Genomic DNA, 16,818 nt, shown 5'->3' on the forward strand with positions numbered 1-16,818 from the left:
AACGTGGGCCTCAGGCTCCTGGCAAGTTGCCAGTGTGGCCTCAGTTTGGCTGTTTGGAAACCCCTGCCATAACACCAGCCCATGCCATAGAAACACATAGTTTGTATTCATGACAACTGATCCATCCTTCCCACGGGATACTAATACCAGAATCAAACCAAGCTTGGGTTACCTGCGAGGAGTCAATTGATGTGTCCTCTTTCTTTTGTGCTGTAGTTTTGCTAATGAAAACAAATGAGCAGAAATAACCAGTTAATTGAGAGGATTTCAGATAGAAAACTTTAAAAACTGCAACACCTCCTACAATATCTGGAACTTTTAGCTTTCGACTTTTCTGAAAAGTAATCATGTGTGTTGAGATCTGTAGCTGACAAGTGATTTTAGTATTTAATTTCTTACAGTGATCTTCTTTCCAAACCAGAGTTAGTTTGGGTTATTCTGTTGAACTGGTCCCTGAGGTTTCTACAGTCACTTCTAATAATGTCAGCATTTTCCCTTTTTTATCCCCGCATAGAAGATTTTCAGACTAGATATTTTTGTGTGTTCTGTCATGCAGAGGGCTCTTTGTCAATTACAAGAATTTTTTTAAAGTAATTATTTTCCCTAGGGTAGAGTTATCTACCATGTTGCTTTCTCAGCTCTGCAGACTAGCCCCACATTCCCATTTCCCATGCTTTATGACCCCTCATTCTTCCAGTATCTTGCAACGGGCTAGAGTGCTAAATATTGCAGCTATATGATGAATGATGCCTTCATAAGGAGCAGGTTCAGCTATAATGAGGATGACTAGATAAAATTAAGAACCTGATCAAATGAGATACTGGGCACCCTCAACTCCCCAGTAAAGTCCAGGGGAATTAAGGATGCTCAGCATCTTATAGAATTGGCCCAGAAATAGGATAAAGAGGCAGAATGAATGGGTTCAAACAGCTTTAAGTTAAACTGGTCCAGAATCCCTTCATCAAAGATTCAAGGAGATGAGAGCCCCTTTGGCAAATGCTCTAGCTGAGTGGCTCTCAACCTTTCCAGACTACTGTACCCCTTTCAGGAGTCTGATTAGTCTTGCGTACCCCCAGGTTACACCTCACTTAAAAACTACTTGCTTACAAAATTAGACATAAAAATACAAAAGTGTCACAGCACACTATTACTGAAAAACTGCTTACTTTCTCATTTTTACCATATAATTATAAAATAAATCAATTGGAATATAAATATTGTACTGACATTTCCGTGTATAGTATGTAGCAGGGATGGCCAAACTTACTAACCTTCTGAGCCGAATACGACAATCTTCAAAAGACTGAGAGCAGAGACGTGCCTGCTGGGGCTCAGGGCTTCAGACCTGTGGCGGGGTGGTTGGGCTAGGGGCTTCTGCCCTGCAGGATTGGGGGGTCTCGGGGCTTCAGCCCTGTAGGGTGTGCCTGCCAGGGTCCTGAGCCCCAGCAGGCGCCTCCTGTGGGGCTGAAGCCCCGAGATCCTCCCCCCTTCTGGGCAGAAGCCCCTAGCCCCACCATCCCGCCACAGGTCAGAAGCTCCAAGCTTCCCTCAAACAGTCTGGTTGGTGGAGAATGGGTGGGGGGGGGGCTCCGAGAGCAGTACTTTTACTGTGAAAGGGCTGCAGTTTAGTCACCCCTGGTATATAGAACAGTATAAAGAAGTCATTGTCTATATGAAATTTTAGTTTGTACTGCCTTCACTAGTGCTTTTCATGTAGTCTGTAATAAAACTAGCCAAATATCTAGATCAGCTGATGTACCCCCTGGAAGACCTCTACGTACCCCCGAGGGTACATGTACCCCTGGTTGAGAACCACTGCTCTAGTTGAACAGGTTTCAATGTTTGGGGTGCCCTCAATCAGAGATAGGATGGATGTGGCCTCACAGGATCAAATTCTGTCCTGATTTCAGTGGCATCTCACAGGGAGTAAGTCAGAAGAGAGTCTGTCCTTAGTTGCTGTGCTGGTACTTTTCTGAATGTCAGAGCCAAGAGCACTGCACATTGACAGTAGCATTACAGATGGTGGCACTGCAGTATTTTTGCTGATCTGAATTCTTTTTGGTTTATTTTCAGCAGCATCACAAACACTGCACACTGTGGGATACAGAGATATCACACCTGTTTTGGGGTGGCGGTTGTAGATGCTCGAAGTACAACAGGCCACTGGTGTTCACACTCAGTATAGTCTCACCCTTGGACTCTAGTTCTATCTGGAATGGATTTGCTGTGATATGAAGCTTGCGGTCCTCACCGACACATGTCAGTACCAGAATACCTGCCTCCTTCTGGGCTATAGAGAGCCTGGCAAATAATAAAAAAAAAAAAAAAAAAAAAAAAAAAGGATAGGTAATGGATTTCCATAGGTTTTAGATAATTGTAGATAAACAATTTAGACAAAAGAAACAAATTAGACAAAAGATAATTTAAGAATAATTGTGTAACATAAGGCCAAATCTTGAAACTGCTATTGAAGCAAAACTCCAGTCTCTTAAATAACTGTGGGTTCTCAGTAAGCACTAAGGACTCCTGGATCTGGCCCACAGACTGAACAGTGCAATAGCTGGCTACAAAGTTTCCTTCAACATTCTCAATAGTTTTTATTTTCTCAATACAAATAGACAACACATTAGGTCAAAATGATGCATACTAAGGTCTAGCCCACTTTCTGGCTGGCTCATATAGTTACAGGTTTCACATATGAGGCTATATCATCTTCCTCAATGTGTAACATTTATCCTCAGGCACAAATTCGCCTTCATAAGCCAATTGCTTTTTTTCTATTCCTATAAATTCCTGATATTCATGAGAGGGATCAGCACACGCTGTTGAGGAGGAAGGGGTATAAGCAATTAATAGACTATATCACCTTCCAGAGCTTACCTCTGAGTGGTAGGTTCTTTTATGAGAACATCAGGGACTTCATACCTTGATTTGAGAGGAGCTACCTCATTAATTTTAAGCCTGAAAATGTTGCCTTCTATTGCATAGATTTCCACTAGGAGAGGAACCTGGAAACAAACAAACAGGTAGAGTAGCAGCTAGTGCTACACTGTGATAAAGGCATCGATTTATATTTTAATTCAGAAATTCTGGATCTCATATCACCAGACTTTTATTTTCTGAAAAAAATCTATGTCTGCCTTCTAATCCAGTACAGTTTAGTAGGCACAAAACTGCACACAAACAGTCACTATGCATTTGAATTTGTACCAGATAGGTCTATTTCACTGTTTTTAAGAAACAAATATTCTTAGTTTGTAAGTGAAACGGGACTGAATTTTTTACAAAAAGCCAAGCTGGAGGCTTTGTTTAGCATTTTTCAGGAAATTGCCACCATTGTCTTGGTGCAACTCCACCAATACCAACAACCGCGAGAGCACTAGTGTAGACAAGGCTTGAGGCTCAGGCATTTTTATTGCTGTGCCGTTGAGAACTGCTGTGAGCCAGGTTAGATGGCATTGTGTTAAAAATGTCAATGCCCTATCTACAGTAGTACTCCCAATGGTGCTTACACCGGTGGCGCTGCACAGTGGGAAATTAAAAAAAAAAAGGTTGTAGGTATTACCTAGCCAGTAGGTCTATAATTGATCTTTGTAATCTTGGTAATTCAGAGGTATGTGGAGTGGAAGCCACATAACTCTCTCTCACCCCAAATAACTCCCCCCCCCATTGTGTAGTGTCTGCTACATGCAGGAACCTTGAAGATCTTCACAATGTTGTTGTCCCCCGCCCCGTTTTTCCCCCCTCTCTTCTAGGATGACACCTGGAATGTTGGCCATCAATCTGTTGTAGGTGAGGAGGAATGTCATTGTCATTCCTTCGATCAGGCTGTAGAGATTCCTGTAAGGCTGTTCCTCACCCTAAGAGCTTAATATGCTAACTTCATAGACTAGACCCTTTATGCTCCTGTTAGTGTGAAAGGCTGAATTTGTCTGATCCTGGATCTTTTGTATAGGAAATCACTAGGACCACGAGATAGCAAATGTCTTTGCTCATTTAACTTCCTTTTTTGTGAAATTTTGGGAAGGAAAACTTTCAAGACAAAATGTTATAGGATGCAAAATTCTTTTTTTGAAAACTACAGGAGTTATCATTTTTGCTAAAGTTTTTCAGTTGGCATGCACTACAACACACAAAGGAAATCACCTTGCTCTCACTCAGACTTGAATTTGTTATTTTGGAATGGGGGAGAAAGCCCTAAATCTAAAAAACCTTTTTCAGGTAAAAGGACGTCTGTTTAGGTTTTTTGTATTGTCACCAAAACGAAAAAAAAAATATTTAATTTCTTTAAATGAGCCTCTCTTTATATTCATATAAATTATCTGTAAAATCAAGGACATCTTTGTGATGATAATATTTTGCATTATATCACAGAACTACCTGCATCGAAGGATCTCAAATGACTTTACAAATGTGGGCAAATATTATCAGTCTCATTTTAAAGACAGCCAGTAGAGAAAGGACCCAGTTTTCCAATTTACAGTCTCTTCTTTTACCATTACCTCCCTTATTGTGTGAGATCTCACCTTATTCTCCTCATTAATTATTTGGAGTTTGACACTACCATTGCATAATGTAACTGAATCCAACAATGCTTGATACAAGGACTTCCCAGGATGCAAAAGTTTCTGACGCCTGCGAAGACACAGAATTGTTGTTGGCCTCTATAAATGTCATGGTTTACATGATGTTAGGGAATACTACATTAAATAGGAATTGTTTACTGAGGATAACTCTCTTGCATTTTTCATATACGTATTATGCAGTTCTCTGAGATGAAGGAATTCAAAGAATGCCATTACTTTTAATTGCATCTTTCCTTCACAAACTCTTAGTTGGCATCCTTCAGAAATCCAGTTACATTCACTACTTGCTATTTTTTCATTATGTTAAGACATTATTATTAATTATGTATAACACCTGGAAGCCCTGACTGGGACTAGGTTTCTGCTGTATCAGGTGCTGTACAAAGATAGAAAAAGACATGGTTTCTGTCCTGAAAAGTTTATAAATATATCATGTGTATGAGTTACAAAAGAGAGTTTTTGAGTTCACAATCACTAAAAATATCAGTACAATTGTTTTTGCAATAATAGGGTTAACCCAAGTGCCCTGGCCAAATTCCAAGTTTGGCAATCATATTCTGCCTCCTTAACTTCCCCCTGCAGACAGTTTCAGATGGATAAAGTTTACTTCACTTCCTGTCATATTCCTGGTTTCAGATGTCATGGTAAATAGCTGCTCCATTTCATTGGTGGGTGAACCAATTCCCTTGTGTGTATGTAAGATTTATATGTATTTTGTATAGATTAGAATACGGTGGAGAAATATAGACTCATTTAAAAATGGTGTCTTTAAAAGCATGACCAAGAGGGGAACTAACATAAAAACTACTAATCAAGAAAAGCTATCCTGCTGTGCATAACTGGGCCTTTAGGATGGAATTCACTGCAGAAGAGAAACAAACATGTAAGATTAAAACCTTAGTCAGATGTATAATTGGCTAATTAGTACAACTAGAGACAGTTACTTCTTTTCTCCACATAAAATCAGATAATAGTTGAAAAATGGATTCCAGGTAGATGCGGGAGAAGGGAAAGTTTATATTTGGAGTAATTTAATCAGAATAATAGGGCATGGAGTTCAGGTTTGATGTTAAACTAGGGCTATCGTTCAGGTTCAGCACCACTGAAATCCTCTGAGTTAGTCTTATAAAACTTTGGCCCCAAAGGGCAGAAATCTCAGGAGAACAACTGATCTCTGTGAGATTTCTGCCATTTTGGGACACAGAAGAACAATATCCAGAAAACAAGCCCCCTACAAGCTTATCCAAAGGTAAATAGCATAGGTGCTTGTTAAGATATAGAGATTCAAATTCAGACTTTTCTGGAATTTTGGGGGAGGATGAGATGATCCTGCATTTGAGATTTCAGTTTGACCCCATTTCTATTTAGAATATACTAATTATTTCCAAAAACGGTATTGCTGTTGAGTGGAAAGCTCTCCTTGAAAGTCGTATTCATTCTCAAACTTTGTGTATTCCTTGGTTGCTTTAAACTAAGGTATGATTATGAACTGTAATTTATTTTTTGTTTTAACTTCAGTATTGTTGGCTTTAAAAAAACACCTCCCTTATTTAGAATCCTCGTTATAGATGTCCATGTAATATAATGAAATAAATCAATCGTGCCGAGTGTGAAAAATACACGTAGGTTGGAACCCACATCCTTACCTGTAGAAAGCAATGTGGTTGCAGTTCTTAAAGTTGCTTTTGTCCACAGCCTCATCTTGAACACTAAATAAAACAGAACGTTTAAGAAGTCTGTTTTCTAAACACCTGTTAAATGATCAAATAATGACAGCACAAGAGCAGGGGAGATTAAAGAAAATGCTTACAGTTTACATAGCATTGAAATGCAAAGAGTATTGGAACTGAACCATTTTGAGCTTTCGTACTGAAATACATGAATTATTCTTATGGTTTTGAGTATTAAATGATTTCCATTTAAAACCTTGATATTTAGACAAAAATCTTTAAATCAGTGACTAAAAGAGCTGACTATTAGCACAAATAACTACTTGGGATCCTGCAGTTTGAGATGAGTTGTCCAACGGCAGTCTCAGTAACTCAGTTCATGGTCCACTTCTAGAGGTGGGAATAGAGAGGGAGAAACTCAGGAATGCCTTCTCTTGCCTCCCCTATAGCTGGCAGGGTGAGGACAGTGCTGGCTATGCCTGTTGAAGAGATGTAATAAATTCTACTGCTCAGCCATTGTGTGCTACCCCATTATCTCTCGAAGTAATTATTCTTCCCAAAGGCATAGTGGGTCTGATCCTAGTAGGTACTGAGCACATGCAACTCTCATCCACAGATGATCAACCCTTTCAAGAACAGGCTGAAAGTTTCCAGACAGCACAACTTGGGTTGTGTGAGTCAGCCCTCTGAAGTATCATAGCTGAGCCCAAAGAATTCAGAAAAATAGATGCTAGTAATTAAGTACTGTGCTTTAATTAATGGCTAATTAATAACTAAATACCTACGTTATCCAGGGGAAAATAAGGCCAGAAGTTCTTACGATTCTAAAAACAGAAGTGCCTTACATCTTCCAACAGATTTTGATCTCATTTTTTGTCAATATCTAATAACTGTATAAAACATACATCTAACAAATTCAGATAGTTTTCTGAAAAATGTCAGCTCAAGGCGTAGCAGTGGTCAAAAAGACTAACAGAGTCCTAGGAAATATTAGGAAAGGGATAGAAAATAAGACAGAAAATATCATAATGACAGTATATGAATACATGGTATGCCCACACCTTGAATATTGTGTCCAGTTTGGTCGCCTCATCTCATAAAGGATATAGTGGAACAGGAAAAGATTCAGAAAGGGGCAACAAAGATGATCAAGGGTACGGAAAGGCTTCCACACGAGGAGAAACTAAAAGATTAGGGTTACTTAGCTCAAAAAAGAGACAGTTAAGGGGGAATATGACAGAGGTCTATGAATAGTGTGGAAAAAAGTAGAGAGCTTTTTCCTTCTCCACAGTATAAAAATCAGGGGTCACCTGACAAAAAGAGTAGGCAGTAGGTTTAATACAAATAAGAAGAAGCATTTTTTCATGCAATGCACAATTAACCTGTGGAACTCATTGCCATATGATGTTGTGATGGCCAAAAGTATAACTGGGTTCAAAAAAGAATTAGATTAATTCAAGGAGGATAGGTCCATCAATGGCTATTAACCAAGATGGCCAGGGATGTAACCACATACTTGAGATGAGCCTAAACCTCTGACTGCTAGAAGCTGGGAGGGGAAAACAGGGATGAATCACTTCAGCTGCCCTGTTCTGTACACTCCCATGGAAACTCGAATACTAGCCAGTGCTAGAGACAGGATACTGGGCTAAATGGGCCATTGTCTGACTCAGGATGGCTGTGCTTATACATGCAACATACAAAATTGCAGATAAATGCAATTTATGCAACTATGGCCTGATTACAAAGAATATTATAGTCAATTCATGGATTCATACATTGTAAATCAGAGGGGACCATTATGATCAAGTCTGACCTACTACATAATATAGGCCAGAGAACTACACATGATTCCTGAATCAAGTCCTAACTGCTGGTTGAAATAAACAAATACAATGGCAAATGTATTAATTAATCTGTATCATTACAGAGAGAGTTGGCAGTGATGCTTGTATTTAGGCTGCTTAAAATTTTTCATTATAAAACATTCTTTTGACCTTTTTTTGAGAAGTCTGAACACTTCCATTTTTTTGCAGTAGTCTTTGGATTTCCACAGGGAGAGAAACCTCAGGGTGGAGAAGTGCTTTTTCTTTGTCTCATTATGATGGGGTATACCAACCCCCTACTGGCCCAGCAGGAGTTAACCACTCACTGGGGGCTCAGAGGCCATGCCTCCTCACCCTTGCTGAGCATGCTCCAGCTGGAAGCAGGGTATAAAAGAAACCAGCTCAGCTCAGTATGGGCTGACTGAGCAGGAGAATGGATGCAGGCTGTGGGCTCCTGCCAGGGCCCCAGACTGCAGAGGCTGAGTCCACTGCAGGACCCCAATCAATGGGAGACAGGTGGCTGCTGCCCCTGGGGAAACTGTTGGAGCTGGATTCAAGGGTAGGAAGTGGCCCAAGGAATGTGTTTGTTGACGGAATCTGAAATCAGGACTACTGGTTCTACAGGGCCCTGGGTCAAGACCTGGCAGAGTAGGGTGGGCCTGGGTCCCAATTCCATTGGGAGGCAGAGCACTTAGGAGCTGGAACATCTAAGTCTCCTTTGATAGTCTAGCCCTTAGTTCTTTAGCTCAAGTGGTGGAAGTCTATACTGATTTGTTCTGGTTCAAACCCTGATGGCAATGCATGAGGGAAAGATTCTTCCAGCTTGCAAGGGTTTCTCCATCTTGGGTCTGGGTACTCCCTTCCAGCGGTGTGTGGGGGAGTCAGTAGGTCAGCTGCATGTTGTCGGGAGGCCTGACTTGTGGTCCCGGCACTGCCCACTCTGTACTTCTAATCTCCAATGGAGGACCCAGCACTCAGCCTGTCAGCTGGTAGCCCGGGCCCCTGGATGGAATACTCACCAAAAGTCTAGCACTCCGGCCTCCTGAGTGCAGGCTGAGTATGGCCCACAATCTATGGCCCACAGCCTCCGCTGGCGCAAGCACCAAGAGTGTTTGCTTGCTCAAGCCCAGAATCTATAATCCTCTGCCTCCTGGTGGAGGAAATCAACAACAGTCTGGGGCAGGACTCCTGAGGTGAGGATGCAGCAAGCCTCCTGTGGGGGCCAGCAATGGGGGGTAGGGAGACCTTTGTGCATCCTGCTCTGCCAGGTCCCAGCCCAGTGTCCTAGCCATGGCAGGTGATCCTATTATGATGTCAGCAAGGGAACATAAAATCGCTGCCCCATGTCCTGACAGCACAACTGTACCCAGGTCTGGTTTCCCTGAGCTACTTCCTACCCATTTCTGCTGATGCTGCCCTGTCGCCGCCAGACTCTGGCTCACAGCCCTTCCTCTGGTATCTCCCCAGTGTCTTCCATCTCCTGGGACTGTAGGGTGCCAGTCTACTGTGTGGCTGGTCCTGGACCTTACTGAGGGTTCAGCACTCTAGTAAGGACATCTGCCTGCAACTGAGCTGCAGGGCCCTACATTTCTATTCTTCCTGCCTCGCCGCTGCACTTCTTGTAAGAGAGGTGGGGTCGGGTTAGCTGTGCCCACCAGGGAGAATGTAAGGCAGTGGTTCTCAAACTTTTGTATTGGTGACCCCTTTCACACAGCAAGCCTCTGAGTATGACTCCCCCACATATAAATTAAATACACGATTTTTTATATTAAACACTATTATAAATGCTGGCAGCATTGGGAGTGGAGGATGGTAGCTTGTGACCCCCCATGGAATAACCTCGTGACCCCCTGAGGGGTCAAGACCCCCACTTTGAGAACCCATGATGTAAGGGTTCCTCCCTCTCGGGACTAGAGGGAGGCCAGTCTGCCTCACTACACAGCTGCACATCACAAAATTTGTTTTTACCTTTTTCCTATTAAAAAAAAAACAACCTAGGAAATTACATATAAAATACCTATGTTAAAAGAACGTTATTTAGGTTGCAAAGTCGTCAAGCACTCAAAAGTTTGGACAACAACCCAACACTTAAAATTAACCACCTAGCGATGCACATGCCTAAACCGAGTAACTGCACAACCCTATTGCTGTCACCCTTGACCTTTTCCACCCCATCCACTTCTCATTCTTTGTAATGTGATGAAATGGGGTATCATATAAAATTAGATTGTAAACTACTGGGGCAAGGGCTGTACCATTCTATGTGTCAATTCCATGGAAGTGGACCATTTTGGTTAACAAACCTACTTGATACATATTCAATATATTTAGACATCACCACGGAAAAATGTAGGCTTTTACAAATCTGAGTGTCAAGTTCTTTCTCATTACATTGTTTTCTAACAATGTTTGCCTGCTATTTTCAGTGCCTTCTCAATATTATTCTGTAAATATTTGATAATGTTTCTTATTGTATGTTAAAGAAACAATGTCCTCAAATGATGACAGCTGTTAAGTTTGCAAAGTAAAATTGAAGATGAGGAAGGGCTATGCCTGAAGAAAAAGTGCCTTTCTCTCCCCTTCCTCCCAGCCAAGCACTCTCCTGTCAGCTCAGATCTGTACGTAGCAATTGCACAATTATTTGTGTTTTACCTGCTTTCTTCTTCCTTAGCGGGTTCCATTAAACTCAGTATTTTGTGAACTACAGTGCTCTGACCTGATCTATGTCTGTCGGTAAATGTCTCCTCACCTTCACTACTGATCGTGCAGTACCAATGACAGAGGGAAGCCTTCAGCCAATGATAGCCTTTGACTGCACCTTCTCTGAAAGGATTCTGGGAAATTGAGTTCTTCTTTAGTCAGCAGTTCGTCTGAATGTCAATTTGCATGTAAAGAATAACTGCAAATGACAATATGGCGTGACATGTTTATTACTGTGGTGCCCAGAGAATTGGTATCAAGGTGGGGATGGAGAAGGTATTTAGAAAACAAACAGCTGGCAAACATCTACAAGCCTGCATTTTTTTTTAAAGTGCTGGCAGCATCACCAGACTTGCAGCTGACAGTCCTATGGGCAAACCCACAATTTATTTATAGAGCAATTACACTAGAGGCAAACTTTTCCTGCCTGCCCTAGAGGCCCCTCCTTTACAGTCAGATGGGAATTCAGTTCACATGATCATCCAGTTGTTAGTATCTCTGCTGTGATTACCAGTGAGTTCTATATTTGGGGTAGGTTTCAGAGTAACAGCCCTGTTAGTCTGTATTCGCAAAAAGAAAAGGAGTACTTGTGGCTCCTTAGAGAGTAACCAATTTATTTGAGCACAAGCTCACGAAAGCTTATGCTCAAATAAATTGGTTAGTCTCTAAGGTGCCACAAGTACTCCTTATATTTGGGGTAGTTCCTATGATGTGGTCACTTGTTCACTAGGAAATGGACTGTGTCCCTACCAACAACTCATTTCACATAAGCCACCAAACCTCTTTCAGAGTGTAACAAGTTTGGTCATTACTGACCTGGGTTGGATTCAGTTCTCTGTATCAGGTTTATACTTTAAAAAAGAAAATGTGGTGGTGATTGGCAAATTTCTCCCACGTTTTAATGGTTTGACTGACTCTTGTGACAGTTTCTGATGTAGTCAAAAGCCTCATAATGGGATCTAAAGTTAGACTTCATCTCCTCACTCTAAGATAACTAAAACGGCAATTCTTACCCTTCTGGAGACCATTTTCTGTAAACGGACCTGCATATGGAGATTACATATTTTAGCTTATTATTAAGCTTTGTTCTTTATAAAGTAGGAAACCAGGTCCTGTTTAGTGAAATCTAACAAAAGTAAATAAATATGCAACACAATGGTGTGTCAATGCTGTGCCCCAGTACAATCTGAAAAAGGCTTCAAAGGCTGGAAAAGTATGCTGATAAAATCTGCCCAAGCCCTCAGATAGCATTGTACTCACCTATTTTTAGTTTGTGTACTTGGACTAACTTTTGCATCACCTCATCATGGGATACAGTTAGATGACAGTGACAGTCTACCGCACGATGTTCACCCTTTTTATGATAAATTTTGTACAAGATATGCACTGTGAGGTATCAGTTGAAAATCACAATCTGCTGTGCATTATTGTTCTGATAAAATATGTGTATCAGCATTGTATGCAGAATTATAAGATTCTTACTCCTAGGGGAATTCTGTGCCTAAAAATTCTACACCCATTATTTTAAAATTCTGCATGTTTTATTTGTCAAAATAACACTATATAATCATGCCAGTTTCAATTATTGTGATAATTTATTTCAAAATACCGGTCAGCAAGTTTGTCTGTAACAATACAGACACCCGCTGTGATATATTTCAGAGTAACAGCCGTGTTAGTCTGTATTCGCTAAAAGAAAAGGAGTACTTGTGGCACCTTAGAGACTCACCAATTTATTTGAGCATGAGCTTTCGTGAGCTACAGCTCACTTCATCGGATGCATACTGTGGAAACTGCAGAAGACATTATATACAGTAACTCTATCAGGGTGGGTCAAAACCACTCCAAATCGATGAAGTTTTGGTGTAAGGCCAGCACTGTGACCGCCTCATATCACAATACAAGGAGGTGAAGTTGTGTCACGACACCACCAGGATGAAGCATTACTGCGTGTGCGCCTGTAGCCCCTGGTGGGGGCGCAACAAGACGATGCCACTCAGCACATCAACAGAACCTGCCCCAAGAGTGACGTCATATCTCTGCCTCATAAGGTTGTGATGACGCATGAATACTACGTAGAGAGACGCTCCTCCCCCGTTCCCATCCCCGACGCTGGCGGCAGTGACACAGCGCAGCGGGCACGCCCTGCCGCCCAGGCCCGGAAGGGGCGAGGCCCGCTCAGCGCTCGGTCGCTGCGGCAGGATGGCTGCTCCGCGGCGCTGGTGGCGGAGGCTCCGCTTAGTGCCGGTGGCGGCCCTGCTGCTGCTGCTGCTCCCGCTCCCGGGCCCGGTCGGCGCCGCCCAGCTCTCCAAGTGGCGGCTGCCGGTGCCTCTGGTGAGTGCGGGCCGGGGGGGCCGCTCCCCGCTCCATCCCGGATCCCGGGGGTGGGGCAGATCCGGAACGCGGAGCCGGGGGGGCGGCGGACGATGTTGCCCCTCCCTATCCCCAGGCGGGAGGGAGGGGGCTGCGGTGCGGCGGGCCCCGGCGCGGGGAGAGGCGGAGGTGTCGCTGGGGGCTTCCCGGCGACGCGCCGCCAGGGTGGCAGTGGTCTGGGCCGGCCCGCCCGGGGCAGCGTGTGCGCGGGGCTGTCTGCTCGTTTGCTCGCTGCACTGTTGGGTTTTTTCCTGGGGCATGAGACTCTTGCCATCATCTTTGCTCAGTAACATGGTCCTAGAGTTTTTAAGGTGACCTTCGAAAGGGAACAAAGTTGGGCTTGTTGAGCTCCTTTTTCATTCGATTTGTGTAGAAGGGCTGGAAACTTTTATTATAATTTTTTTTGACTCGTGTTTTGCATTTGTATAGCCCAGAAGACACTCTGATGCCTTTTAGTTCTAGTGAAATAACCTCAAAAGAGTACAGAAAATGAAAACTGCATTTGAGAAGAGGAAGGCTTTCTTATCAGACTGCTAAACTGTGTTTTATAGCTGTTTAACATTAGTGATTAAAACCTTTTGGTGAAAGGACATCTGTTAAAGAATCAGCTTCTCTCCACTATCAGCCAAGTTGTGAAAACTAACAGTTCACATCCTCTGAGAAATCCTTGAGGTCTTCCAGCAAAATTAGAGAGGATCACAGCTCCTGTTACTTTTAGGGGTAAAACTCCTTTTTAAAAAACAAAACCTAGACCCTTTTTATATATCACAAAGAAGCAAAGTCTGATTTAAATAAAACACCTTTGCAAGATCTCCTTTGTAGGTTTGGCTGGATATGCTGGAATCGGAGGTGGAAGAATCACAAATACTAAATCAGTTAGGCGAGCTCTTGCTTAAGAGTTTGGGTTCTCTTGACTATTGTGCTTGAAATTCTGGGTGAAAGAAAGCAGTGTTTACTTATTTAAATGATCTAATGTTATCCAATTGTCTTCCTCATCTCTTTACTTTTTTTTGTCTTTGCAGGGGAAGAAGTTTTTTCATTTTGGAAAGGTTCTCTTCAGCAACACCACAATTTTCCTGAAGTGTAAGTGCTCTTGGTGGATGAGTCTGTTATGCTAGTCTCTACTCAATCTAGTAGTCATCACAATGTAGTAATACTTGGAGGAAAGTACTCGTAAAACTGTGACTTCTCCAATGATATCAAACTGGTTACATGGGTAGATGATCTGCTAGCTATGGATTAAAATCATGTGCCCATACTGATACTGTTAGATCTGTTAGCAGCCTTTGACACCTTTGATTAAGAGGTGGTGTTAACTTACTGCAAATTGTAGTAGGAGTGAATGGTGCTACTCTTGGGAGGCTTCGTTCGTTCTTGGCTAAATATTTCCGGAAAGTGATATGGGAAAGTTGCTTCTCTTTTCTTTGGGTACCATAATATGGACTTCTGCGAGGATTTGTCTTGTCTCCTCTCCTGTTCAGTGTGTGGGGCTATTGGGAGGGTTAGTCAGAAGATAGGGGCTGCTGTGTTTTCAGTATGCTGATGACCTTCAGCTCTGTCACTGTCTCCAGTTATAGCCATGCTGTTGAAAGTCTAGGCCAGTGTCAGAGGAAGATTGGGGCAGTGGTGGAAGCCAGCTGGCTGATGCTCAATCTAGATAAGACAGATACAGTTGGTGAGTTGTGGGAAGCAATTGGATAATGTGGTGAAGATGGTCTCTCGCCTTTTGACTGAGGGTATGTTCTCACCATTTGTTTACCCACCTTCATTGGGAATCTTATGGGGTCTCCAGCTGCTGTTAGATGATCATATAGTAGCAGTGTCCAGGAGAGCTTTTTACCATCTGTGTGTGGCCAGGAGACTGTGACCAATTTTTTTTTTTTCCCAAATGCAAATCTTCTTGCAGTGATCCTTGTCTTTGCCACTTCAAAACTGGATTATTCCAGTTGACTCTGCAAGGGGATATAGTTGAGGTCAATCTGGAAATGTAAGGTTGTGCAGACTGCAGTAACCTGCCTGTTAACTGGTGGTACTTGGTGGCAGCACATGTTACTGGTGCTCCATGATGTGCCCTGGCTACCTACTGGTTTCCAGATGGAAGATGCTGGTTTTGTTATATAAAATCTTAATTAGTACTCTGCTACTTGAGAAGACCACCGCTCCTTGTGCCATACTGCTACATTTGCAATTAATGGCGGCATTTGATTCATAGATTCCAAGCCCAGAAGGGACCATCATCATCATCTGGTCTACCATAGAACTTCCCCAAACTAATTCACAGAGCATATCTTTTTGAAAAACATCCAGTCTTGATTTAAAAATGGTCATTGATGGAGACTCCATCACAACCCATGGTAAATTGTTCCAATGGTTAAATTATTCTCACAGTTAAAACATTATGCTTTTATCTGACTCCACTTTGATTTAAAGAAGGTGGCTGATGATAGTGTTCTTTGGGGGGCCATCAGCCCAGGAATAGGTTTTCCCCACTCGTTCAAAATAGCCTGAAGTTCTATTGTACTTTATAGCACCCTGCAAGATGGCTGTTTATGCAGGCTGCTGTGGAGGCGAGCCTTGGAAAGAAATCAGCTATGTTGGTGAGAGGGATGGCTGGTGTTTTAGAAATTTAAGGCACGGGCATCTAGAGCCTTAATACTTGACCCTCTTTATTTTTGTATAAATCTTATTATAATTATGAATTATGTGCATTACAGTAGTGTGTAGAAATTGGGGCTGTAAGTAAGGGTTGTAAGATTGAGAAGCATTTGCAGCTGAAATAAATGAGCAGACAAAGGGCAGGAGGGGAAACAGAGGCACATAGAAATGAAATTTTGTACATGGTCACACAATAGGTCAGTGGCAGAGCTGTCAATAGAACCCAAGACACAGCTTCACACTCCAAATCCAATGCCCTATCCACTGGACCGCTCTGTATCTTTTCAAACACAAATTAAAGCCTCACAATTCCCCAGTGAGGACTCTTGTCTTACAGATGGGTAAACTGAGGGAGAGAGCTTACCCTGAGCTACACTGTCTGTACCTAAGGGTTAAATTATCTTGTGTATTTTGAGTTTGTAGTTTTTGTGAGGGGTTAGTACTGCTGCCATTTAGTTTGGTGCTTGCTGCTTTACAAGAATTGTCATTTGCTTTAGCACCCTGCTTCACTGTGTTAAAGAATAATTTCAAACATCTTCAGACACCCGCAAGTGGAAACTTGTAACATCAGAATGAATGGAATTCTAGTCTCCACATGGGTCACTTTGTGTTCTTTTGAACAATAGTGACTGTCTCAGAAGAACATACTTTCTGCTCTTCTGTTGCTGGTCCCTTCTTTGAATAAGCATATTATTCATTGTTTGTTGTAGTTGGGCAGGGGAGTAACATTATATATGGTACTAGTCCATTAATAGCTAGGGGAAAACCTGGCATATGAGGACTTATGTTTTTTTTCTGTCTTGTTTTCCTTGTAGTTGAAGGAGATGAGAAGGCTTGTGATCCCTTGCAAGGTTATAATGTTACCTGGTACTTTAGACATTCTGATTGCTACGATGAAGTCTCCAACTTTGGGGTAAGAATCATCCGGAACTGCATGGTGGTGTTTGTGTGTTTTTTTTTTTTTTTTTTTTTTTTTTTTTTTTTTAAGTCATGGTGGCTTAGTGGATT

At 42.2% G+C, this 16,818-nt stretch overlaps 2 protein-coding genes across 3 annotated transcripts in view; one reads left to right on the plus strand and one right to left on the minus strand.

Annotated features, from left to right (window-relative positions):
- The window catches only part of GANC (glucosidase alpha, neutral C), a 49,469-nt gene extending 38,614 nt beyond the window's left edge, over positions 1 to 10,855 (minus strand). Inside the window, exons 1-6 of the mRNA XM_074955647.1 lie at positions 10,735 to 10,855; positions 6,233 to 6,295; positions 4,527 to 4,635; positions 2,881 to 3,008; positions 2,119 to 2,301; positions 173 to 221 (exon numbers count right to left, since the gene is read on the minus strand). Of these exons, the coding sequence (XP_074811748.1) occupies positions 173 to 221; positions 2,119 to 2,301; positions 2,881 to 3,008; positions 4,527 to 4,635; positions 6,233 to 6,295; positions 10,735 to 10,763 (561 nt within the window). The 5' untranslated portion in view covers positions 10,764 to 10,855. The remainder of the gene's footprint in view (positions 1 to 172; positions 222 to 2,118; positions 2,302 to 2,880; positions 3,009 to 4,526; positions 4,636 to 6,232; positions 6,296 to 10,734) is intronic.
- Positions 10,856 to 12,913: 2,058 nt separating this feature from the next.
- The window catches only part of TMEM87A (transmembrane protein 87A), a 29,331-nt gene continuing 25,426 nt past the window's right edge, over positions 12,914 to 16,818 (plus strand). For both annotated transcript variants that reach the window (XM_074955650.1, XM_074955649.1), the window contains exons 1-3: positions 12,914 to 13,116; positions 14,178 to 14,238; positions 16,626 to 16,723. In XM_074955650.1, the coding sequence (XP_074811751.1) occupies positions 12,985 to 13,116; positions 14,178 to 14,238; positions 16,626 to 16,723 (291 nt within the window). In that variant the 5' untranslated portion in view covers positions 12,914 to 12,984. The remainder of the gene's footprint in view (positions 13,117 to 14,177; positions 14,239 to 16,625; positions 16,724 to 16,818) is intronic.

This window comes from Natator depressus, chromosome 6, assembly GCF_965152275.1.
Source record: "Natator depressus isolate rNatDep1 chromosome 6, rNatDep2.hap1, whole genome shotgun sequence".
NCBI classification, from domain to species: domain Eukaryota; kingdom Metazoa; phylum Chordata; order Testudines; family Cheloniidae; genus Natator; species Natator depressus.